This window comes from Xiphophorus maculatus, chromosome 10 (genome assembly GCF_002775205.1).
Source record: "Xiphophorus maculatus strain JP 163 A chromosome 10, X_maculatus-5.0-male, whole genome shotgun sequence".
Lineage (NCBI taxonomy): Eukaryota > Metazoa > Chordata > Actinopteri > Cyprinodontiformes > Poeciliidae > Xiphophorus > Xiphophorus maculatus.
Window position 1 is genome coordinate 14,294,891 of NC_036452.1, and position 24,606 is coordinate 14,319,496.

The 24,606-nt window shown below is 39.2% G+C and overlaps 1 protein-coding gene across 2 annotated transcripts in view; it reads left to right on the forward strand.

Annotated features, from left to right (window-relative positions):
• The first annotated feature begins 687 nt into the window (after positions 1 to 687).
• Positions 688 to 24,606, forward strand: part of lzts2 (leucine zipper tumor suppressor 2) — a 28,410-nt gene continuing 4,491 nt past the window's right edge. Inside the window, exons 1-5 of one of the 2 annotated variants that reach the window (XM_023341295.1) lie at positions 688 to 887; positions 12,862 to 12,996; positions 22,323 to 22,865; positions 23,727 to 24,323; positions 24,404 to 24,526. In XM_023341295.1, the coding sequence (XP_023197063.1) occupies positions 22,350 to 22,865; positions 23,727 to 24,323; positions 24,404 to 24,526 (1,236 nt within the window). In that variant the 5' untranslated portion in view covers positions 688 to 887; positions 12,862 to 12,996; positions 22,323 to 22,349. Of the gene's footprint in view, positions 888 to 12,861; positions 12,997 to 16,735; positions 16,836 to 22,322; positions 22,866 to 23,726; positions 24,324 to 24,403; positions 24,527 to 24,606 lie in introns of those variants that run through there. The other variant, XM_005794828.3, reaches the window with a different exon arrangement.

Here is a 24,606-nt window from a genome sequence, read left to right on the forward strand (position 1 = left end):
TCATTGCTGAACTGTACGTAAAATGTTGAACACGAAATGTGCATCTAATTTTTTCATACAACATCAGCGTATTGAACTCTTACGCCGTAAGCCATTAATCCTGCAAATTTCAATATTCAATTGTGATATGTACTAATAAACCAAGTGAATAACTGAAATGATAGGAAAATAATACATACTTTCAACATTTTTAGGTGAAGTTGAAATCCCGGTTAGATCAGTATCTGCAGCTTTAAACAGCTCCAAGAGTACTGTCAAATCCACCTCCTGATCATTTGTAATATGACATAGCCCTTTGCCTAAACAGACTTGTTGGACACACAACAAACTTGTTGAAGAACGATCTTTGGTCAGGCGAGACCAACATTAGCGTATCAATTTAGTTTTTACTCTGTTTTGTATTTGCATTTCAAACAATATACTATGGCATTCATTTGCATGTAATCATTGGCCTATTGGACAGAATTAATTCAAACCACATAGAATGATCTCGTACTAATTTGTATTGATCTATTACGTAAAATGATGCTGAAATACATTAAAATTTGCTGTAAATCCTTGCAACGTGGTAACTTAATAATCAGAACACAATTTACAGGGACTTTTATTTTGAAAGTTTCAACCGGCTGTAGCTGCTAGTTTTTCGAGCTAGCTTACTCCCGCTGTCTAAAACTCGTGTGGTTTCTGTCCAACCCAGCAAACGCGCTTCACGCGAAAGAAGGAGACACCTCCGAGCTGCAGGGAGGACATTTAACATTTTGTTTGATCAACACTTGCCTTAACTTTGTTCCGTGTTTGTGGATGAGGCGCTTAGAAAGGAAGAAAATCAACGTCGCATGCAGGTTTTCCTCAAAACAGTTTTGGACGATCGGAAACACTGTCTGTTGGTATGTTTTCATCGAGTTTTATTTTATTTTATCTTTAACTGTTTGCAAAGGATTATGCTGTAAATATGTAAAAGCTTTGTTTGTGTAAGTTGTAAACGACTGAATTGTTGTTCGGAGGGGTTTACTGCACTGTAGTTTTTAATTACCTGTGGACAGGTGTAAAGGTTAGCTCCACATGGTGCAGTTTGTTTGATTAATCGGACATGAAATAGTCCAATAAGAACTTATTGTTTTTAAAGTCCTGCTTAAAGCCAACACCACTTTTCTGACGTGTTACAGATAGTTGTTCTTTTTGCTTTTTAGTATTTAAAAAAAAAAAAAAATCTATGTATGAATCAGGCATGACAGGTTGGGTGGATGCAGACAAAACAAAGAAGCTCCTGTCGAGTAATCGCACTAGTTTCCTGCTCAGATTATAGTTTCAGTCCAGGACTCTGCTTCAACAATGATCCTTATCAGGAACGTCCAACAGTAACCTTTATCATCTCCAATAAATCTAATTTTATTTATCTTATATCTTCAGAAACAAATAGACCTAGACAGTTTCTGCTGAGTCACACTCTAGTGGATGCCTACAAAACTTAGATTGTACAATGCATTTAGTTTGTGCATTGAAGGCACATACAGTGTCTTGTGCAGTATATTTACCCTTTAAATGTTTTTTTTTTAAAATATTTTGTTACATTACAACATTCTTTGGTGCATTTTATTGAGATTTTATGTGATGGATCACTGCAAAGTAGAACTAGTACCTGTGGGGAAAACAGGATAGTTCTCAAAATGTAAAAATCTGGAAGTGCAGAGTGCATTTGTATTCAGAACATTTTATTTTGATTTCATTTGACCTGAGCATCTTTTTCCATTTTTGTGGTTGTTGTTATAGCCACTACCTGAAACTGCAAAAAAGCCTTAAATACGTTAAGTATACATGAATAGCAAATACCACTTTATTCGATTCACATAAAATCTTAGTGCAAATGTGAAGTAAAGCTTAAAAAAAGTAGGACAAACTATCAAGAAAGCAATCAGGAGGAGATTGTGGAATTGGCACTACTGTTGTCATTGGATAATTAACTAATATCTCCATTCATGATTTCTAAGTAAGCCTTGTTTAAAGTCATGTAACACACATGAAATACACATAATACATTGATTTTATAGTGTTTTGCGAAGCGTCAATTTCAGAAAAGTAAAAGCAGAGTGTGGAGAAACTTAATTTAGACAAAATTGACCATATTTCATAGGGCAGAAAATCTGACGTAGTGTAGTGAGTGACGAGTTTCAACCATCTGAGTGAGGAAAATCTCTCCTCTCTACCAGATCTGCAAACATAATGTATATATGACTCACCTGAAATGTCTCCACCTCCAGATCCATAGAGCCTCAGAGGAGTAAACAACTTTGTAGAATTTCAGCTATTAGCTGCATAGATCCTTTTTAAAAAAACAACTTTTGCCAAGATAAGCATTGACCGTATGAAAACTTAAAACACTCTCTATTACATCAAAGCAGAGGTTGCCCAATACTATTTTGCTTATTCGGACTAACTTGCCCTCTAGGTACAACAATAGCCTGAGAATTCCTAAAATAATGCAGTGTATAGCCACTCCTTACATGATACAGATGAGCAGCATTATTACTATGACAAGCCTGGAGAGAGAAATCCAGGAAACACAAACACAGCTCTGGGTTTTCCAAAATCTGAACTTGATAACAGCGTTTGTCATGCACAAGTGCACAGCAGCACTAGTGGAGTGTTTACAAGAGAAAAAAATCCCAGGGGTGCTCATTTGCTGTAAGTAATGAGATTAAAAAAAGCATCTATGCTATTTTTGTAAGCAGCTGCCTCATCTGTAAACTATTGCCAAATAGTTGGAACAAGATAAGAACATCCGAAAGACGAACAAACAAAGTGAGCAAGGAGAGCTCGACACTCCTACACTGTAGGATGTTGGATTTCCATTTCTGCACCTTAAGCACAGAACAAGGCCAGATCCTTAGGTGAACTGTTTTCCTTAAGGAGGTGGGATGTTTGTGTTTATGCGTTCATCATTTCTTTCTGCTTTTTTTCTCTTCCCCCCTTTCTGTCGTTTTAGTTAGCATATCAGTCTCAAAACTCTATACAAGTCAAGATGTGCTCTCTGTTTGCTGTAAAATTGTACTTTAATCTGTTGTAGCTTTTCTTTTAAGTTAGACATTTTGACTTGTTGCGTGGCTTTCTCCTCTTTTTTTTTGAAAACAGCTGACTGATTTTAGATCCAAGTTATGTCGTTTCTTTCTTTTAAGTTTAAAACACTTCACCTCAAGTTATGGAGTCTCCTTCTTCTGTTCTGCTGCTCTGAATTTTGTCCTTGACTTAAACTTAAACTTAAACTGAGGGTCAAGTTCCCCTGTCCTTTATGTTATGCTGCACAAATTTTTCTCTTGAACAAATAAAAAGAGCTAAACTTCAGGAGACAAGTCAACAATAGGAACACAGCGAGAGCTGTCAGGCGACTTGAAAGCTGTGTTTTAGTTTTCCTGAGGGACCATCACATCAAGAGCAGTGCTGTTTGAGGATTTACAGGCTTCCTTTGTTTAGGCTGTCCTTCATTGTGTGGAAATTACTCTGCTGTAGATGGCTGGTAGCTGTAATTGGTGATTTCCCACACCACGGTAGTTTCGACTGCAACACTGACTCATTTTGGTTTTCCCAAATAAGAAAATGTAGGACAAGTTTCAAGCTTACATGTTTTGTATTCCTAAAGGGTATTTCATCATCTTGCATCTCATTAACAGCAGTGTTTAGGTTCAGAGGTTGTGATTGCTCATATTTATTCCATGTTCAAAATCGAAAAAAAATTGCAGAAAATGATTGAGCACAAGGCAGCTAAGAGCAGAGTAGGAAGTTGCAAAGGAGTGATAGCTAAGATTTCAAACACTGGGATCTGCCATAACGTGAACATTTCTGTTAATACTTGGTAGGAAGTTAGAAGTTTCTGCTCCGGTTCTGACCAGCATTTTCACTCTGATTCTCCCAGGTGTCAGCCCTCTCATTTCTTTTCTCCCAACAATTGTGTCACCGTGATGCTCTACATTAGTTTTATCCTGGAAGTAGGCCCTATCTTACTTTTTGACTGTGTCCATAACCTTGACATTTATTAAAAGAAAGCACTTTTTGATAAAATCCGCATTGCACTCTGTCAGCTTAACCGAGTCAACCAAGGTGGCTGAAATGCTGCTACTTCTAGTTTTTAATTTGTCTTAAGAGTCTGATTTAAGAATGAATGAAGCAATGATTTATTGAAATTGTCAGTAATAAAATTCTCTTTCCTGTATGTAATCTAGAGTAATGCTAGAGTACTTCAGGAAGGCAGCAAGCCTTTCTTTTTAAATGTGGCTGTAATTAGAGGGGCAAAAATTGTTCCTCTTCTCATGTCAGTCCATTTCAGCCACAAAGAAATCTGAATTGACTACAAGTGTAGAAAGCTCAGAACATAAACATAAATCGCATAGATCAGCCTTCTGAGAAACATTGAGTTGATCTTGAGAAAATAAAAGTTTTTTTTTTTTTTTTTTATGAATAGTGTCAGTAACTATGTACTGTTTAAATACGCTCCCTTCTTGGTAAGACAAACATTAACTTTACTGTGAATGTTTAACTTGTATTCTATTGCAGGTTTAATAAAACATAAAGGACCACTCTGAAATCAGTATTCTTGACATTCCAGTTTTATCCAGGCAAACACCCTTTGTGTGCTGGAATGATGCCACACTTCTTGTCGCCCTCACAACAGTGAATCAAAGCCGTTCGAGAGACTGGAGTCGGTGTTTGCATAACTTTGTCTCTGCATTTATGTAAGTCTTGTAATGATGGATTATGAGATTTTAAAAAAGTGAAAAGGGGAACCTGAACCTTTACATCTTGAAAGTAGCTCAGCCTACCAGCTGATATGTCCCTGAATTTATGTGAAATCTAAGACTCTGAACTTTTTGTCTTGTATCACAGTTTCTGATACCCAGACGTTTTAGCTAACTTGTATGTAAAGTTTTATAAAAGCTTTAACAGTTAATTTTAGCCCTCAGAAAAAACTATTTTAATATTCTTGTAATGATAAAAGATGCCAATTTATAGTGACCGCTCACTCAGGTTTAAGAATATATCTTTCATCCATTGGCAGTCAAGATTTAAAAGGTTTTCCTCTTTATCGAGGCATAAAGGTTGTGACCTCTCCACATTTGGGTTGGCATTCTTATCCGGCTCTGAATTTCTTTTTTTTTTTATATATATATATCCACAGCTGGACTGCACAGCTGTTTGTGCCATGTTACAGAATATTTCATGGCCTTAAAATCCTGAGTCTAGGAACAAGTTGCATGTTTTGGTTTCAGAGTACTTCAGTAATTTCCCTACAGGTTAAGGAACACGTGTTTTAATTTATTTTCATTTGCTTCAGGTGACCAGCATAGAAACCATTGTATATTTCACATCTTTTCCCAGTGCTTTTTTTTAAGGAGAACACCTTAATTGCAATTGCATTGTACTGCTATGCTTCAGAAATATTACCGTAAATAATGACATATTATTAAGACTTTAAAACTTACTGTACGTGCTTGCTGTGGAGTTAATTCAGCCATTTTATTCAGGCGCTTTTGAGTTTCAGCTTAATTTTTTATTTTTGTTTTTCATAATTTCTCACTCTAAACAAGATTAAGAAATCATCATGTTTTTCACCTCAACCCCTCCCACCCCCAAAATCACTGAGGCTGGTTCTGTTTGGGCCTTCTTGCAACACGTCATTAATCTGACATGTTTTTTTTTTTTTTTTGTAAAGTGCCCTTGGGATGAGCTTTGTGACTTGGTGCTAAATAAATAAACGAACTTACACACACATGCACGCAAAAAAAAAATCTGCTGAGCTATAGAAATACTCACTTATGTTACACAAACATGTCATCATTTCAAATAATAGAAAACTTCTCCAGAACCTTAAAAATACTGTGCGATATTATGGCTTTAAAAGAAAAAATACTTATAAAGATAGATCATTGAGAGTAATTATAAGCGGGTGTACCTGTGCCGCCACTCCATACTCAATCACTGCTCCACCTCTATAGCCCCATTCATTTTCTTAATGACTCCCAAATGTTTCCTCCCCTTCTCCCTCTGACTCGACCCTTCCTCCCAGTGCGTCTTTTCCTGCAGTCACTTTGTGAATGAGTCTCACAGAGCTGCTGCAGTCATGATTAGATTACAGTTTTGTAAACAGCTCAGATGAGACGCCCGGCTGCTGTGGTCACAGCGAAGTAAGCGTGACAGAAATCAGCTATAGTTTGGACAAAGTGTCCTTGGAGGAAGCTAACTTTGATGTAATGTTGTCAAAAATGTATCTTATACGCGAGATAACCTTGTCATTTACCTTAAACCTAGATCAGTGGCTTCTGTTTCAGTTACATACTTAAAATATAATATATAGTGTTTTGGAAAAATATCCAAACCCCCTCGTTTTCATTTTAACCACAAACTTCAACATTTTTGGGGGGGGATTTTGTTATAGACCTAAGCAAAGTGGAAAGTAGTTTTGAAGTGGTAGGAAGGAATAAACGGTGTTCATATATTTGTTTGTTTTTCTTTTTTTTTTGTTGTTGTTCTTGTTTGTTTTTTGCGAACTGCAAAATTGTGGGACACTCTTTACTAATTAGATTACCTCTGACTCTGAACACAATTGCTTGCAGTGAGTTTTAGATTTTTACTTGTACAGTTTTGTGCTGTTCGATCCTAAAAACCTTTAAATCACAATGATGTTTCTTATTAGAATAGAATAGAATAGAATTACTTTATTCATCCCAGCAGGGAAATTATTTCCCTGCTACACCAAATATTATGGTGTAATATTTGGGGAATTTCAAGAGTTATGAATATTTTTTTTTTCAAGCAGATGTAGGCTCGTACTCTAGTTTCACAGATTTTTATTGTAATAGTTGTGTTTTTATCATAGTGACATTAGCTTTCGTGTCATTGCTTCCTGTAGATGTCTATTTATTTGATTTTTTTTTCATTTTCTTAAAGCCCAACCGGTTTTTCAGTTGGTTGAATTTAATTAGCTCAGTCTAAGGGGTTTGTAAGAAGATTTAGTCCCAGTATTGTTACACTTGGAACTGTGCCCGCATTTGAGATTACACCGATCTGTTAGAATCGTCAGGAAGATATTCCACTCAGTTTGTTGCATCATCTGTTTTTAATCGTGGATGATTATGTGCTCTGAAAAAAAAAGAAAGGAAAAAGAAAAGCATAAACAACAAGACCTTTTCCCAGGAGCAGCTGTGATTAGAGGTGTAGTTAGTGTGACCATGACTTTCACAGCTGCTGCAGGGAGAGGCCCATATGTGCTCTTGTGCGGTACAATATCTCACTTCCAGTTCTGTGTTGTTTATCCTGTTTTTTTTTTTTTTCTCACATTTTTGCTCATCAATCCTTGCCGTCAGTGTCATCGCTTATTTGCTCTTCAGATGTGTCAGCTGCTTGGCATCCTTCTGTAATCCATCTGTAACCTCTGACTACAACAAAGCCCACAATGTTTCTCATTAAGGCCAGGAACATGAGAATTGGCAAACAAAACAAATCGCCAATTTAAAAATGAAAGGAAATTTTAGTTTTTCTTACTGCGTTTAGTTCTTTTATAGTGATCATTTTTATTGTAACATTACATAAATTGAAGTAAATGTATACCAATAAAACAAATTAATATTGGAGTTGACAAAAAAATAAATAAAAATAAAGATCCTATCAGTTCATCTCCAGGTTTTTTTTGTTGTTGTTGTTGCAGTGGGAAGCCCACTCCACAACTCGCAGACCTAATTAATTCCCAAGTTGTATTACAATGTTAGTATTGTTTAATGTTCTGGCTCATCACTGTAAAAATATTACTTGTTTTGCTAGAACCTGACTGAGTACAGAACCGTTGTGCATTTCATTATGGTTCCAGGGTCTCTTTCGACTTGACGTGGGCTGGTAAAATTACAACAAAGTGGTATTTAAACACAAAAAAGTTAAACGTGAGCAAATTAATCTTTTAATTAAAAAAATATGTTGCTGCTAAACGTATAAATATTAAATGTTTATAGTGTTTAATATATGTAGAGTTGAGCAAAAAATATCAAAATCTAGTCAATTTATTAGTAAATTTCAAGACAATTTGCTTAGTGTAAAATATTAATCTGCTGGGACACAACTTGTCTTCAGTTGCTTAACAGAGAATGGCTATTTTTTACTTTTTAAACACCTTTATTTTAATTAAAGGGTTATATTTAGATTTTTACATTCTCACCAGGATCTTCAGTAAAAATCTTCCCAAACTCTCAAATTTCTTGTTGGTGAGGGAAAAGAAACCTTCCTTAGGCCAGCTGGCCAGCAGTGCAGCAACAGGTGGGAGGGAGGCTGTTTCATGCAGGATCGCTGCTCTGTTCCCTTTAACCATTCACTGTTCGTTTTCTAGGAATTATTAGCAATTTCAGTAGCATTTTAAAACCTTGATGTATTTTGATACTGGTAATACGGCCTTTGCTTATTGTCATTTCTGTGGGATTCACTTCTACTTGTTTGAATTTTTTCACACTCAGCAAAGTTGTATTCTTAATCTATCACCCATCTTCACTGTGTTTTTCAGCTGGCTTTATGTTGCTTAAAAATTAAACGCTTCAAAAATTCTGTTCATGTGTTATGTACCAACATCTTGTTAATGTAGTTTTCTAGTAACTGGGCGAAACGGGGTGTTCAACTGGACTTTCATTATATAAGTGGGACGAGTCCTCCCTGAGGTTGGTTGTTTTGGATATTTTTAAATACATTTCTCCTCCGTGTCACTATGATTTCTGGCCTGATTATTCTCCAGCTGAGAGAACACATGATGACAACATCCAGCTCCACTTCATTTAACACGTGTACTGCTACTTCAAAACATGGTGGAGGGGGAAGAAAATTAAACATAACAATATATCGGCAAATATCAACAGATTCACACCTCCACTGTACTGTAAGTGAATGTATTTTATTTGTTTTTTTTTGAATGGAGAGGCTGGCCAGTAGGTGGGTGGATGAGCGAGTGAAAGGTGAAGGGGTGGTTTGGAGGTGCGAATCATAAGCCACGTGGGTGGTGGGAAGCACAGTTAGCTGCGTCACGGTGTTATATAAGAACCTACGTAGGCAGAGGGGATGTGGATCTGAAGTAATGAGCGTGGGGAGCCGTTGGTCCTATCTGGGAGCACTGGTGGAATGAGAGATGGTTATTGTTCGAGCTGTCAGCAGTCCATCCATGTGTTCCTAGCAGGCTAATCAAAGTTGCTTCGATGGCTGTTTTCCAGAATGTAGTTGGTGCGTTAGAGTGATTAGCAATAGTGATTACATTTTTTATGTATAATAAAAAGCTGAATGGGAAATTTAATCTCCGTTTTACCGTATTATTATACCTTATTATAAAGGTATGGTGAGAAAAAAAAAGCACCACCTAATGGTCAGCCTGAACTATAGGAGCGGTTTTCCCTCATTGGTTTTCTGAGATGTCGGAGGATGTTTGAGGTTTGGCTTGAGTGATTCTAAATGAGGATGTCTGCGGAAAATACAAGGATTTTGAGCCGTTTAAGATGGAATGTAATGTTTTCCATGTGGGCTGTCAGGCATGCTGGTTTTCCCTGTGGACTGACTTCCCACCCTCTGCCCAGTTTATCCTCTTTCAAATAAATATTTGTGTTGTAGCAGGATTTCTGAGTGCTTATTACACTTATTAAACCCAAGCTAGTATGTAAATATCAAGCATGCTGTCAATGCCGTCCTTCTTGCTCCGCCACTTCCCCTTCCTGGCCTCTATCCAGATGTGATGGTCCCATGTATTCACACTGAGTTTGCTAACTTGACTGGAACCATTGTCACTTGGTTGAACTGTAGAAGAGCAATAAACTTTAGTGCTCCAAGCTTGGATAGGAGATGAAGTCAGAAATCGCCCTATTCCAGAGGGCATATGTCCTCATTTTTAACTTTTTTATTTCCTCTTTCCCCCCCCCCCCCCCCATTGTTTTTTCAGACCATTATTCACAATATTTTACCAAGGCTGTTTTGTGCAGACAGCTGAACTTTGGCATCGATAAATATTACACTTGTTGCCCAAGATGAAAATCATGATTGTAAAGTCTCAGTGATTAGAAGGAAGTTGGTAGAAAAATTGTCTGAGTAGTGACTTGGAGACCTAGCAAGCCAAACACCCTATTCAGGGATTTAAGAGTTCTGTGACCAGCCTAGTCTGCTTGTAATTCTCCACAGTGGTAAATGACAATTTGTGACAAATTGCAGTTTACATAAAATCCTCTCGGCATTGAGTTAGATGATGCAACTTGCTTCTTTTGTTCTTTCCAACGCTGTTACTCTGATGGGCATGGGCACATGTTTCTCCCAAATGTCCAGAATAGCACTCTTTATCTAGAAACATTAAGTAGTGAATGGAAGCAGCTGAAAGTCTTTCTTCTCGCCACGTAACCATTGTGTTTCACTCGAGGGTCCATCTGCACTACAGTATCTGGAGATATCACTTTTACGTTTCATAAATGAAAATTCTTACTTGAAAAAGGCATGAAGTATTTATTCAGGTTATGTTCAACACCAAAATGAACCAGAAAGGCAAAAAACAGAAATGTTTGTTGGAGCAAATAATTTTTACAACACTTTTAGGCCAGAAATTAGTATTCATGTTTTCTGCTTTTTTGTTTTGTCATTTACAGTTCTTTGGTAGAGTGCGCATGCTGGAGCACTGGTAAACCTTTTGCCTCCAGATTAAGTTCTAATCTGTGTCCCATTTCCCTCGGTCTGCCCTCTTTGGATGAGCAGAGACAGGTTTTAGACCAAATTCTGTCCTTTATCCTGATCTCTTACAAGCTTTTGATTTAGGGCTTAATTGTTGAAAGTCTTCTTGCCACAGTGGTAAACTGCTGTTTTTCATTCATTTGGTGGCAACTTGACTTTTTTTTTTTTACTTGAGCAGGACACTGATTCTCAATAAGATGAGCCTCCGTTCATAACAGAAGTTAGAAGCTGTGCTCAATGAAATTGAAGGGCAATGTAGTGAGAAGTGTTGAGATGCGTTTATCTACTAAAGTACAGCATGTCCTCACTTTTAAATTATGTTCCTAGCTAAAGTTGAATCTCCTTTTTGATTAAAACTTCAGGTTTATGATGTTAAACAATTTTTAAAGCTCCCGTTTCAAGTAAACTTTCTGCCACAAGTCCCTCTATCTCTGCTGTTAGGCCTTTCATTTGAATAAGGATTATCCCAGTCTGTTCAGAAAAGCAGGTGAGGGGTGTGACCCTCTTAGAGGAAACACCTGTTTCTCCTATGTAAAGCAGTTTGTCAACATTTAAAACAAACGCTTCAGGGCATTACTTTTCAGGGTGCCGAATTCATTCTGCCGCTCAGCCCTCTTAGGCAACATTTAGAAAGACGCCCTAAAGCCTTTCTTTCTGTAGAACCACATTACATGTGGGCAGCCACGCTGTCCTCAGCACTTCCATCTGCCTCTTAACGTACATTTGTAGTGCGTCAGCCACAGATGGAGGAGCTGATGGTCTTAAGTTACACTAACCCTGTTGGCAGTTGGTAACGTTAGTTTTAGCAAACATCCCCTGATCCTGCTGATAAACAGAATACACACTGACCAGATGCTACCTTCCTCATTCTGTTTCACACCTCTGACAACAGTTTCCTTTTTTAATCCAAAACAACGGAATAGGGATTAAAACACATTTATGCTTTTTGAGTGGTATTACAGCAATGTAAGGTTTTATTTTTGGTTTATAGCAAACTATACTATGCTGTCTGCTTTTATCTGATGAGTTTTACTGATATCTCAATTGTAAAATTTGATTAATCAACCTGGAGTTGGGGCAAAATATGCCAACGTATTGGTCAGACTTATTTTAATTTCTTACTCACATTTACAAAAAAAAACCCCAAACAGAAACAAATTTTCTCATTAATTGGATGCACCGTATGGCCTCAGAAGTATATCAAGGTATGTCAAGAAAGCAATTCTTATAATGGCACTTATGACAACATTGCAAAAAAAAGTTAAAGAACATATTTTTTTAAATTGAAAACGATAATAAAAATATGTTAAAAAGAATAAACACTGTTTTTTTTTTCAAAATATGACTTTATAACGAGGTATCAAATCGAGTATAGGAATAGGCAAAGGGGCAAATTGACTCAAATTGGCATATGAACCAAGATGCCCCCGAACTGAGAAAGCGTTTGAATTTTTTTCAATCAAGTTTTTTGTGTACTCTATAAAGGCAAAATTAGAAGGACTGAAAAATACCCCCAAATCAGGCCAAACCCCTGAAAGTTAAAACATCATCATATTGGTAGCTAAGTAGCTTTGGGAGGCTAATTAACTTCTCCAGCCGTCAAAAGGTCCACTCTGATATGGGAAACACAACACAGATCTGTACATGTTGAATGCGGGTGGGGAGCCTGTAGTGTGTGTGTTTTTTGTAATCATCTATACCAGTGCTATCTTGGCATGGCTCTTTTTAATAGAAGCCATATGTATATTGGAACCGATTGGCCTCATCTCTTTTAATGAAATGAAACTATAAAAAAATGTATTCAAAAGTGTGACAAAGCGGTGTCGAAACACTGAAAAGCTGCCTCCAGCTGTTAACATTTAGACTTTACACAACAGGCATTTGTTTTGCGAACAGGGTTTTACAGTGTTAGTGTTGGTCTTCACTCGTGCGGACATGGAATTTCCCCCTCAGTCTTAACCTTCCTGCATATGAAGCGTCTTATTTTTTTTTTTTTTACAACTCTGACTCAGATTTTCCTCTTTCTTGCTGACTTCTATAAACACAGTTGTCACATTTCAGGTTTTCCAGCACTCCACAGCGCTGTTTACCTCACTGCTTTGCTTCTGTTGAATAATATGCTTATTCTTTTTCGTCTCCCCTCAGTCTGAGAGAACATCAAGGCAAAGTGGGGGAATAAAAAATGAAGTTTCTCACCAGTGTGAGTTACCACAACGCTCACCAGATGTGTACGTGTCCGTCTAAGGCCATCAGAAGCTGAAGACAGGTCGTTTTTAAAAGGTAAGCGCTGACTTCTAGTTAAAATCTGACTTCGCTCTGAACAGCTGATTCCAAAACAGCACTTCAGGACATTTTACTAGCATAGTTTTGGCATGCAGTGCTCATCCTTTGTGACCGTTAACAGATTTCTGCTGCGTGAGTGTGCAGCAGAACGGATCTTAATCAAGCATGGGGTATTGCTGTAAGTCCAGAGCTCCAGGCGCAAATCTAATCTCTTTGGCACATTATACAGTAAATCAGAACTGTGGTTAAGTCGAGTGCCTGCCAACTCGGAACAGCTACAGTGTGGATTTATGACTGGACTTACTATGGGAGCTTATTTCAATCTCTTTATTTGGGTCTGAGTCTGATGAACCACTCCATGACACTGGCTCAGATTTTTCATTTGTTTTAATCTTGAGGTGTCCATGTAATGCTTTGGGCCTTGGTGGGTTATTATGGAAACAAGCGGTCCAAGAGAGATAGCCGGTCGGCGCCAGTTTTAGCTGCAGCATCCAATGGGAATGATGTCCCCATGCCGAGACAGGGCAGACACTGATGGATGGCCTAGCTTTCTGCCAGTTTCTAGTCCCACGTTGGAGCCCTTGTTATGAAAATATGGATGGAAGCAGGCTGATGGGCCGCAGAGAGATGACATCTGCTCCTGTGATGGATGATCACCTGCATTGCATCCACAAGAGATGGAGATGAAGCAGAATTGTGGCCTGCGTTCTTAGAGATTTAGCCCCTCTCAGCATCCATTTGGATTGTGCCTGACTCAAAAGTATGCAAATCCCTGACACCATGCACAATCTGTATGAATCAGAAAAATAAAGTAATGTATTATGAAAAGAAAAATACAGAAAAGACGTCGCAATTTGACTGGATTGGAGTGAAACCCCCCCCGCTGTCTAATCAGTTTTTGATTTAGTTACCTCACTTAGTCTTCAGTTCACATCTAACATGAATTGCTGACATTTGCTCTTCCACATCTGTACATAATCCAGGTTAAAAATAGGTTAAAGTAGATAAAAAGTATATCATTGTGCAAATGTATCAGGAAAAGATTCAAAATAAATCCATTACAATATACAGTATACCGTAACAGATTACATGAAAAGTTATAGATTGAAGCTGGAGAAGAAGGCCAGCAAGATGCAGGTATACATTAACGGTGCCTCAGGGATTTCTTACAAGGTTTCATTTTTTCAACAGGTGAAATATGCAATCTTCTGTATTCACCGTGTGTAGAGTAGGGTTTTAGGATGGAATCCTTTTTTTATTTGTGAAAACAAAATATAAATCACCTGTTAAGATCCCATCAAACTTTGTTTTAGAATGTGTGATGTCTTGATAAAACCAAGCTTAGACATTTAGGCCACATTTCCAAAATGAACAGTTGTCACAAAACAAACTGGAGTATTTCTTAAGGAACACCACACACAGTAAAATTTGGTGACATTTGCCTCATAGACAGGGCTTATACTTCTTAATAAGACCAGAGATTTTTGTTTAGATAGATGGTGGTGAAACTTTGACTATAAACACTAATATGTACAGTATGAAAGTGGATTCAAATATTTAATTTTTTTTGGTTTGCTTTATATTGTACAGAAGAGAATTAGGGCATCTGGGGGGGGGGAGAAGAATTCTGGCTTTAATCTCAGAACTCTGACTTTATGTCAGATGGGCACCTGAGAGGAACCTTCAATGACCAAGTTCAAGTTGTGGAAGAGGACAACAAACTTTCTGGAGGAAGATGTTGGATTTAAGCCAGTTTCTCCATAGTCGAGGAGTTCCCAAAACTGTCATTTCATTAATGAAAGAGCAAAAGGATTCCACTGAGGTGCCCATTTGCTTTTCAAAGTCAGAATTTCTGATTAAATCCAGAATAATTTTTTCTTTATTTTTTTCAGTAGCCCTAATGCTCTTCCATAGTATTATTATCATCATTCTTCTAAATCCTCAAAATTTCTGTTTTTCCTGAATACTGGAAATTTTATGTGACCTTAAGGCCACTAAAGAGAAAAACATTACTGTAGTGTAAACCTACGGTGTTTTTTTTTGTTCTGTTATTGCAACGTTAACGTGGATTTTCTGCATTTCCACGCAATATTTATTTTCCTTTTCTGCCCTGGTATGTAAATCCGCTCCCTCAAAGGGGGCTGAGTCACGTTAACCCCTCCTCCCCCTCACATATACCCCTCCCTCGGGCCTAAAAAGAAGTGATGTTAATGGTAGCATTCACAGAGGTGATTTCTAGCCTGCCTCTTTGTGCCAGCACTGGTGGCCTTGGGCTGGCTGATTGATGTTTGTTGTTCTGTATTGAACTCTGGTTTATATTGCTTTAGCTGCAGCTCCATGGGGGCTTTGCTTGTGGCACATTCAGTTCTACGCAGACCTCCCATTGAGACGTCGCCGCCAAGAATGACCGTGAACTCCATCTCCTGCACAGGGCTCAAGGACAAACTTTGTTCCTCCAATGTGACCCATTTCTAGGAGCAGGGAGAGGGAGCAGATATGAGGGACAGATTTGTGTGCAAGTCTGTAGCAGGACCTAGCCTACTTCTTCTACCCTACTTTATCCCCAGTCTTGTTGTTGGAGCTGATCAGAGTTACACAGATTACACCATCTCTTTGCTAAATTTGGAGAAGATGCTGGCTTACAAAATAAAAGTATTTTGAGTGGTGTATATTTAAGGCATACAGCTGTTCAGATTTTAGCAACTGAATTTGAAAATGTTTACATTTGTGAGATACCACTGTATTTGTGGGCATTATTTGCTGCAGTTTTCAAAAGAAATTCTTAATATGGATAGTTCAACTTTTATAACGATTTTTTTTATTGATGTCACAATAACAAAAGTTACAATTAAGTATTTCTGGCTGTACATCTGACAGTATTTACAGTCAGAGCCCCATGAATTTATAATTAATGAACCATTTAGTCATTTTAAATTGATAATTACTGAATGTCTCATAAAGCCAATAGGAAATAAATGGTTCAAATAATAAACTTTGTCAGTTTTTCAAGTTCATAAAAAATTTACATTTTTATCAGTTTCTAATTGATAGTATTCTTGCAGTTCTTCCCAGCCAAACAGTCTGTTACTACAATAAAGTTTCAGCCACGATTGATAAAATCAAAAGACTGAAAATGAGCTATTTCCAGTGAGGTGTGTAAGAATAAAGTCAAATAAAGCACTGAGATGCAAAAGGGTATTTAAAGAGATATTTCATTCACCACTCTCAACACAAAAAGCCTAGGAAGAAATATTTTGAACACTCTCATAATCTGGTTCTGAAAGAGAAATTGTCTTGCATCAGCTTGATGGCTTTATACTTGGTGCCTGTATGTTTTTTTGTTGTTTTTTTAAAGAACTGAAAGTAGTGGAAAGAGCTAAATAGGTTTTAACTCAAAGCTGCTTTTTCCACAGCTATTGATTTCTTTCCTTTCTCTTCATTCTCTTGTCCAACAAAGGGAGCTCAGGGCTTTGCTGATGTTTCTTTGGTTAGAGGAAATGGCAGAGGACTGAAGCAGGGAGAAGGAGGTGTATCTGTATCGGAGAGAGGCTGGGCTGTTTGTGAGGAAGAGGAGGAGGGAACGTATGAAAGCTGAGGAAGGGGAGGGGACTGAGCTCTTATTCACATTGGTGGCATTTGTCTTGAGAATGAGCTGTTTCTTTTATTTTTTGGAGGGGGATTTGGAGTTTTCTTTTTTTTTTTTTGAGGGAGGGTGGGTTTTAGAAACAGAACATAGCAAGGGAGCGAGCTTATGTCTTAGAAACGTTGTAGTGTAGGCTGGGTTATCAGGAGGAGCTGGTCTGACACCAAAGCAGCCATGCAAGGAACAAACTGGGGTAAGAAACTCTGAGGGTTGGACTGTTGGAGAAATGGAACGTTGCCTTTATTTACTTTTGTAGCAAGAGAGACAGGATGTTTGTACGGCTGGTTCATTTTTATACTTGTGTAGTTGGTTCTTGGGAATCATTCTGGTTTATTGCATTAAAAATGGCTTTTTAAAGTTGTGGAGAAAAAAAAGCTCAGATTTTGTATTGATTGGTGTAAAATACAAGCTACTTTTACAAATGAGCTTTTTAAAATTCAGTTTCAGCTCCTTAGAAACAAAAATATCTATTTTATATGTCACATTCATATGGAAACCGTTTTGATACTAAAACTAAGAACTATTTTTTTTTTTTTAGTTAACAAACTTTCTCAACTTCCTGAAAAACCAAACTGTCACGTGCACATCTGACATCACGTAAGGCAGCTGGTCAGAACTCTTTTGAAGCATTTTTACTTCTGTTTTCTTGTTTTTCTTTATTCATCGTTTTTAAGATCATCTTTCAATGGTTTAGTTATTTCTTGTGCAGCTGCTGCAAAATATTTAAGGTCCATGTGAGAAAAAATCCTGGATTTTGGAGAGAAAAGAAATGGACCACAGAAGCCTGTCATCCCAACACTGCATACACCTGCATTATCACTAAACCCATGACCATCATTCCAATCAGCAATGGAGGGAAGAAGTGCAAGAAAAATACCATCTGAGTAGTCAGAGACTTCAGCTTGCATGCAAAGCTACTTTACTGGCAATTCCTGTAGTATTTAAGGTGATGCAAGAAAAAATTCACATTTATTCATGTTAAGTGTGGTGAATATGCCTGAAAAATAAATGACATTGAAAATACAAAGAAGATAGTTCTATTGGATACAGAACTATAAAATGATATATTAACTGTTGCAACTTTCCGCATAATTATTATGCAACAAATGGCAGTAATCATGGTTTTGACATCCTGTCAGCAGCTAATTAGCGTTCACATCAGCATCGTTAGCAGCCGTACTTGGGAATATTTACATTTTTCATTGTGGCTGCAGTTTTTGTCAGGTCTGTGAGGTGTCTGGCTGCGGAAAGCTGGGTTGTCGTTGGAACCAAAATAGCATTGTCACACTTTTGCCCTCTGTTCCACTTTCTGAAGAGAGGGAGAAGGATAAAGAGGTGGGAGAGGGGGGTACAGAGTGAGATTCAGAAGTTTCAGTGGTAGGAGAGTGGAGGAGGGGATCTCCAGGCATGCAGACGTTCCCTGCAGAAAACTTAAGATGCTCACTCTTCCAGAAAATGTCCCTCTTGAGGCTCTCAAAAGGTGAAGCTCTAGTTGAGGGCTGACATTTTCAATTAGGACACATTGAATATTTTACCTGGTGTGAGGTATATTTTTAGCTTCTGAGGATATGTGTTTATGGTGTGGCACAAATAAAGAGGGATTTAGCTTAAGCTCCTTCAGTTTGGGTCAATGCAGGTTTGTGTGATGTTGGAGTTGAGGTATACACTGTGCTCATTTAAACTGCTCCTGTAATCCATTTTTTATATTTGTAACGCCTGTAATGACCAGTCTCAGCCGTAGCCAGACAGGAAGTGACTCTACTTGCCAGTAAATAGCATACATTTATAAAGGCCTACTGTATGTGGATTGGTGTTACCTAGCTGGCAGACTGTAGTAAGACACTGTAGTTATTTTAGAGCAGACTGCAGACTGTTTCACATTTTTAGGTGTGAATGTATGAATTTGCTAAGTGAAATCCCAGCAAAAACTTCTCAATGTTGTGCTTTGAGGCACCATTTCAACACGAGGAATAAGATGAGTTAGATATACCTTGTGAATGTTTTCTTTTTTTTCTAATTGCTAATTATCTAATCCAGTTCAAATCTGCTTTTAGATAAAAATGAGAGATGTTCAGACCTAAGCACAGCCTGGTCACTGGCGTCAGGTTAAACTAAACATAAGTGAAGAAGCACTAATATTTTTTCAACAGACAGTTGAAGTTACAGTTCAGTCATTTTTAATTGGAAGCCTGAAAAAGTGAATCTGTAACCAGAATTTTTTTTTTAGCTGTAATTCCTGTTGCTGGTGACACTGCTGGTCAGCTGGCTAAAAGAAGGCTACTACATTTAAGATCTTACAAATTCAACTGTTTGTGAATATTTCCAGTCACATCATCCAGTGGATCTGGACCTTCTCTGTCCATTTTAAAAGGGAACAGTGTTATTCAAATTTATTTCTCTAGTGGATTTTGTGTGACATCCTGTGAAGTGTTCTAGTTAACCAGGGAAGCGGGCTTAGCAGGACATTAATAATGGTTAATGTTCCACTGGATGTCAACAGGATGGTCTTTCCTTCCTGTTCATGTTGTTGTTCCTTGTTCTGCTCACATTAATCAATCTTACAACAAATTCAGTAGAGGTTCTTTGCATTTCTTTTAGTTGTGATAATTACAAGAAAACATTTCAGGTTAATTGTTTGCTCTCCTCAGCTGGAGCAGCACACATTCCTCCAGTCAGAGGAGTGACTGAAAGGCATTAAAACCCCTTAAAGGCTTTCCCCAGACAAAAACAGTCTGCTCAGTCAGAATCAGCTGACAGTGTAGACTTTATGTGGGTAGCTGAAATGTCGCCTACATGCTGTACCGTGTTTATTGTTGTTACTGTCAGATGTGGTCTATTTGCAGTAATTGCTTCAGTAGGTTTTGACTGTTTAAAACAATGGGTATAAATTGCCTACTTAATTTTACAACCATATTTTTTGTCATATTGTAAACTTAGAGCTCTGCTTGAAGTTTAGAGTTTTGCCCTCTCTGTAATAGAGAGCAAACATCCATCTTTTAGTCATTAGCTGTAAATGCCCATTTATTTTCCATTAAGCCTCATTTGGACGACTGCGAGAGCCATAAAATGATTAAAGTTTTTAAGATGCTAAGGAGGGTCCTGGCCTCCCTGTCAGCCCTCTGACCGCTCCCCCCTTCCCTTTACTTTCCCTCCGTTAATGTTTGAGGCCCTCGTCTCTATGACAACAAAAGGGAAACCATGATCATGGCTGAGGCTTTAAAAACAGTCGAGACCCTTTTGCTTTGCTTATAAGGGGCCCTGCGTAGTTTCCTCAGGGATTAGAGCTCATTCATTTCTCTCTGAACAGCAATGGACTCTTCTTGATCAGAAAGAATGATCCAAAATAAACAACTGCAAAATGATGTATTTGTTAAACTCCTCGAGCTTTCTGATCTGGGTCACTAAGATCTATATCGGGTATGGGCGTAAAGGACAGTAAACGTTCACCCAAATATATTATTGGAAAGCTGGATTTTAAAGCTTTTTGGGGACTGTGTAGCACTGGTGTCTAAACAGGAACTGGGCATAAAGAAAAGTGAGGAATATGTACAGTAACGCTTCCAAGCTGAACGCTTTGTGGAGCACCTTCTCTACTGCTAGCCTACAGTACCATAAATTTAATTGTGTATTTTTGGGCTCAGCATGTTAAAGTAAAAGACAACTTATAAGACGTAGGGAAAGTTGAGCTGGAAAAACAAGATCAAATATGGATATATGTTGAAGGTCTTATGGAGGCATAGAAAAATAGGGCCAGATGTCAAATGGTTAAAGAGACACCGAGACATTTTGAAAACCCCTCTTTCAACCTGTTGTCTCCACTGAACACATGCCTTTAGCTGGTCTTCACAGGTTAATCTCTGAAGCACATTTGTTTGAAACTCTTAACAGCTCCACATGTCCCAGCTAATAATACTTCCATTGATTAAGACTACTTTATCATTTTATCAAAACAGAAAAACAAGCCAAGAATGCAATCACATAATTTAATCCTGTTTTTTTCCATGCATCATAACACACTGTGGAACCACAATTGTCCCAGTCACTTCAGAGTTGAAGTAGGGATCAGCCAGGCTTAAAGGGTGCTGATTAACGTTTGCTAATCAGTCAAGTCATACAAGTGGCCTTATAGGCGTGTTGTAAAGTTGGCACATTGGAAAAGTACCTGGTCTGGCCTCTTGTTTTGCTGCTCTGCTCCAGAAATGCGTCTGTTCAGCATTCCAGCTGTCAGCTTTTCTTCTACCTTGTTTACCATCTTTGCTAGTTTGTAATATTACTTCAGGTCTTTATTCATAAAGGGTTTCTCAGGATGAGAGCGTTACAGAGGAAGTAAAATGACAAAAAAAGGTAATTCCATCATCTTTCTGAAACGTTAGAACAAGACACACCCGCATGTCGGATATCCTCATATTCTGACTCACCTTGTTTATGTTTTTAAACATAACAGGCTCCATCATTGTTTTTAAACGCAGCATGACTTCATTACCAAGTATCCCGTTGACCATTGTTCTCCAAACAAAAATTTAGCAGCCACCCATAAAAAAAAAAATCTGCTGTCGTCAGCCTTATGATGTCAGTATTTACCTTCAGCCTTGTGAGGGTGAAGGAATAAACATGCGAGTTTGACTTTTCCCCCACATTATTCCCGCAAGCGCATGTAGATGGATTTGCTCAGGAATTTTGGCCGTCAAAGTATCCCGGCAGGTTTAACCTGTCTCCTCTCTCCTGTGCTGCACCGTTGGAGGACAATCCACAGCTGTGAATTTTCAGTTACTACCACGACTGACTGGATGTTTGGAGACAGTCGCGTTTGCTGCTATAACGAAAATTGCCAGCATGTGGGTCAAAGTTTTACATCTCGGACCAGGCGAACCCTTCCCTGTGTTGAGTCAGAAGCCTTGTGGCTGCAGCCAAGTTTGTGCTGCTTGGCTGAATTTACTGAATGGCCCGTCCTGGTTCTCTGTGTGTGGATTTTTTTAAGGCTCTACTTTACTACATAATGTTTGCAGTAAACTAAAAACAGTGTTGACGACTGAGAAACAGAAAGTGTATGAATTTTATTTCCTAGATAAAAGTAGGACATTTGGAAAATATCAAGACATTTTCCAAATGAAGGCGGTGTGTTGATTTAGACAATGCTGTACTGGGACACCTTGAGTCCTACCATTTTTGTGAATTGTTTTGGTAGGTAGCACCTACCTAAGCATTCTTGCTGACTATTTACTTTACATGCAAAAGCGACTCCTTGATGACCTCTTTCAACTAGATCTTCAAATCCACACCTCGAGGACTGGTGTCCTGCAACACACCTGAGTCAAATAATGAGGTCATTAGCATTAGCAGACCCCTGAACTAGATAATGCACCCTTACACAAGCACAGAAATGGTTCTGGAATGGCTGTGGTTTTCCAAATTCCCTACATCTCAATCCAATCATGAGGGATACGCTGGACAAACGGGTCCAATCAATGGACACACCTAACAATGTACATGACTTAAAGGATTGGCTGCTAACCTTTTGGTACCAGAATCCACAGCATGTCTTCTGAGGTCAGTTAGTTACTTCAGAATATTACTTCAGGAAAAGTAGGACAAACATACTGATGCTGAAGCTACAAGAGTCTATAGGTCTTATGTTGTTGTTTTTTTTTGTCTCAATCTCCAACTTTCTTTCTTCTCTTAGTGCAAGTGACCCCTCCGAGCTGCCACCATGGCCCTGGTTCAGGCTCTGCCCATATCTGCTGAGCCCCACGCCCCCATCCACAGTGGAGGAGCTCGCCGACGACACCAGTCTGGCCCTTCACCCCCCATCAACCTGCCACCACCCACTCTGGATCCAATGGGCTCAGGCAGTAGCCTCATCACCACACGTCAGAATCCCTACCAGGACCATCGCTCTGCTGCAGAGCTGGGGGGCAGAGGTCGGCGGCCAACGCCAGGGGCTTCCTGCTTAGGCTCCGAGTCACCCAGAGACCCACTGCTGCAAACTGTCCCACCTCCGAAGAAACAGAACTCCACAACATCCGGCAGAGGACTGGAGAAGGAGTGTCGGAACGGGAACTATACTTATATAAATGAGGACTATGTGGGGGACTGGAACGACAACCTTATTAGACCTCCGAGCCTGGAAAGCGAGCTGGAAGAGACTAAAGAGGGTCTCAGGTTGAATGGGAATGTGGGGGGACCTCCTCCGAGGCTCATCCCAGTGTCAGGAAAACTGGAAAAGGTAAGAGTTTACTGGTAGAAACACAACAGTCAGGAAGTAACAGGTAGTAATGAGAAATTTAAAGATCTCTAACAAGATGCTAACATTAAACCTCTGAGTGATAAGTTTCTAACATATAGAGTTCCCCATCTGACACCGCCAGTCAGCTGGCTGAAAGATTTTTACCTCATTTACAAAAAAAGGCTAATTTAGCTGTCTGAAAAATTGTGAAAAATCAAGTTTTGGCCTGAAGTGCCACCCATCACTGTAAAGAGACATGCAGTAAAAAATAAAGATCCCACACCTCTGGCATGTGGTCAGCAGTCAACTATCAGCTGAAGCCCAGTAGTTGTTTCTGCACAAGGTGCTCAAGGTGTTAAAGGTGATTCAGCCTATTGCCATGAGGCAGGTGCTGTTAACATTTAGACTGTTCTGAATAATTTGCTAGATAAGCAGGTTCACATGAACACCACTAATATACATTAACAGATATTTTTGACTGCGTTATTCTTGAAACAATAATTAATGGTAGATTTTTTTAAATATTTTTTGCAGCATTAAGACTTGGATTGGAACTGCACAACATATCGAATTACATTTGTGATTGCAATATCAGTGTGTAATGTCTCTGTGGCAACTGACTGCTGCAATACTTGGTAGGATAAGTCATTTAAAGTGACATGCATTCATGTACTTCATAGCCATCATGTACTTTTTTGATCCCTGAAACAGGGGCAGTATTGTTTAAACTTTGCTGGGTATTGTTTCAAAAGTACAAATATCCGGATCATGTCTAATATTGTTTGCTCTGTTACTTAAATTTAAATTCATTAAATTGTCACTCTTTGATTCTTCACTTTTTGCTGTTTTGTATTCTATCAGAACATGGAGAAAACAGTGTTGCGGCCCACTGCCTTCAAACCTGTCATTCCCAAGAGCCGCTCCGCCATGCAGTATCTCTCCCCTCGCCACGGTGCCAGTGCCCCTGAAGGCCAAAACAACCTGAACCTGCTCAGCCCCGCCCACAGGGAGGTGTCCCCGTCCTGCTCTGAGAAACGCAGCTCCTACAGCGGCGGACGCAACGCCAGCAGCGGCAGCAGCCAGTCGTGCTCGTTGTCCGACTCGGGCCGCAACTCCCTCTCTAGCCTGCCACCTTTCAACGGTGCCACCTACAGTCTTGCTTCAGCCGAGGTCCCTGCAGGTCACCTGGAGCCCATAAGGAGCGTCCCATCGGTCGGCACACACGGACACACCAACTCAGACAGCGGCCGCTCATCCTCCAGTAAGAGCACGGGCTCTGGCTCCGTAAGTGGCCGGGGGCAGCATCAGTCCGACAGCGGGTCCGGCGGACGCTCCCCCGGCCCCGTGGAGGGCTACGAAGGCGTGGTGAGGGACCTGGAGGACAAACTGAGGGAGAGGGATCTGGAGCTGCAGCAACTCAAAGACAACCTGGACGATAATGAAGCTGCTATTTGTCAGGTTTGTTCGAATCAAAACTCTTCTTCTAGGAGGCCTTGTCCCGATAACAGATTTCAGTGCAATCCTTTGTCGCGCTTTAGGTTTATGAGGAGAAGCAGAAGCGCTTCGAGTTGGAGCTGGAGGAGCTGAGACAGAGCTGTGCCACCAGGATGCAGGTGGCGTCTCAGAAGGCCCAGCGTGCTCAACAGGTGCTACAACTGCAGGTTAGAACAAACACCTGTGCTTCAGAGTTAAACCAATAAACCTTGCAGAGCATCGAAACCCTCAATTTATCATCACCAAA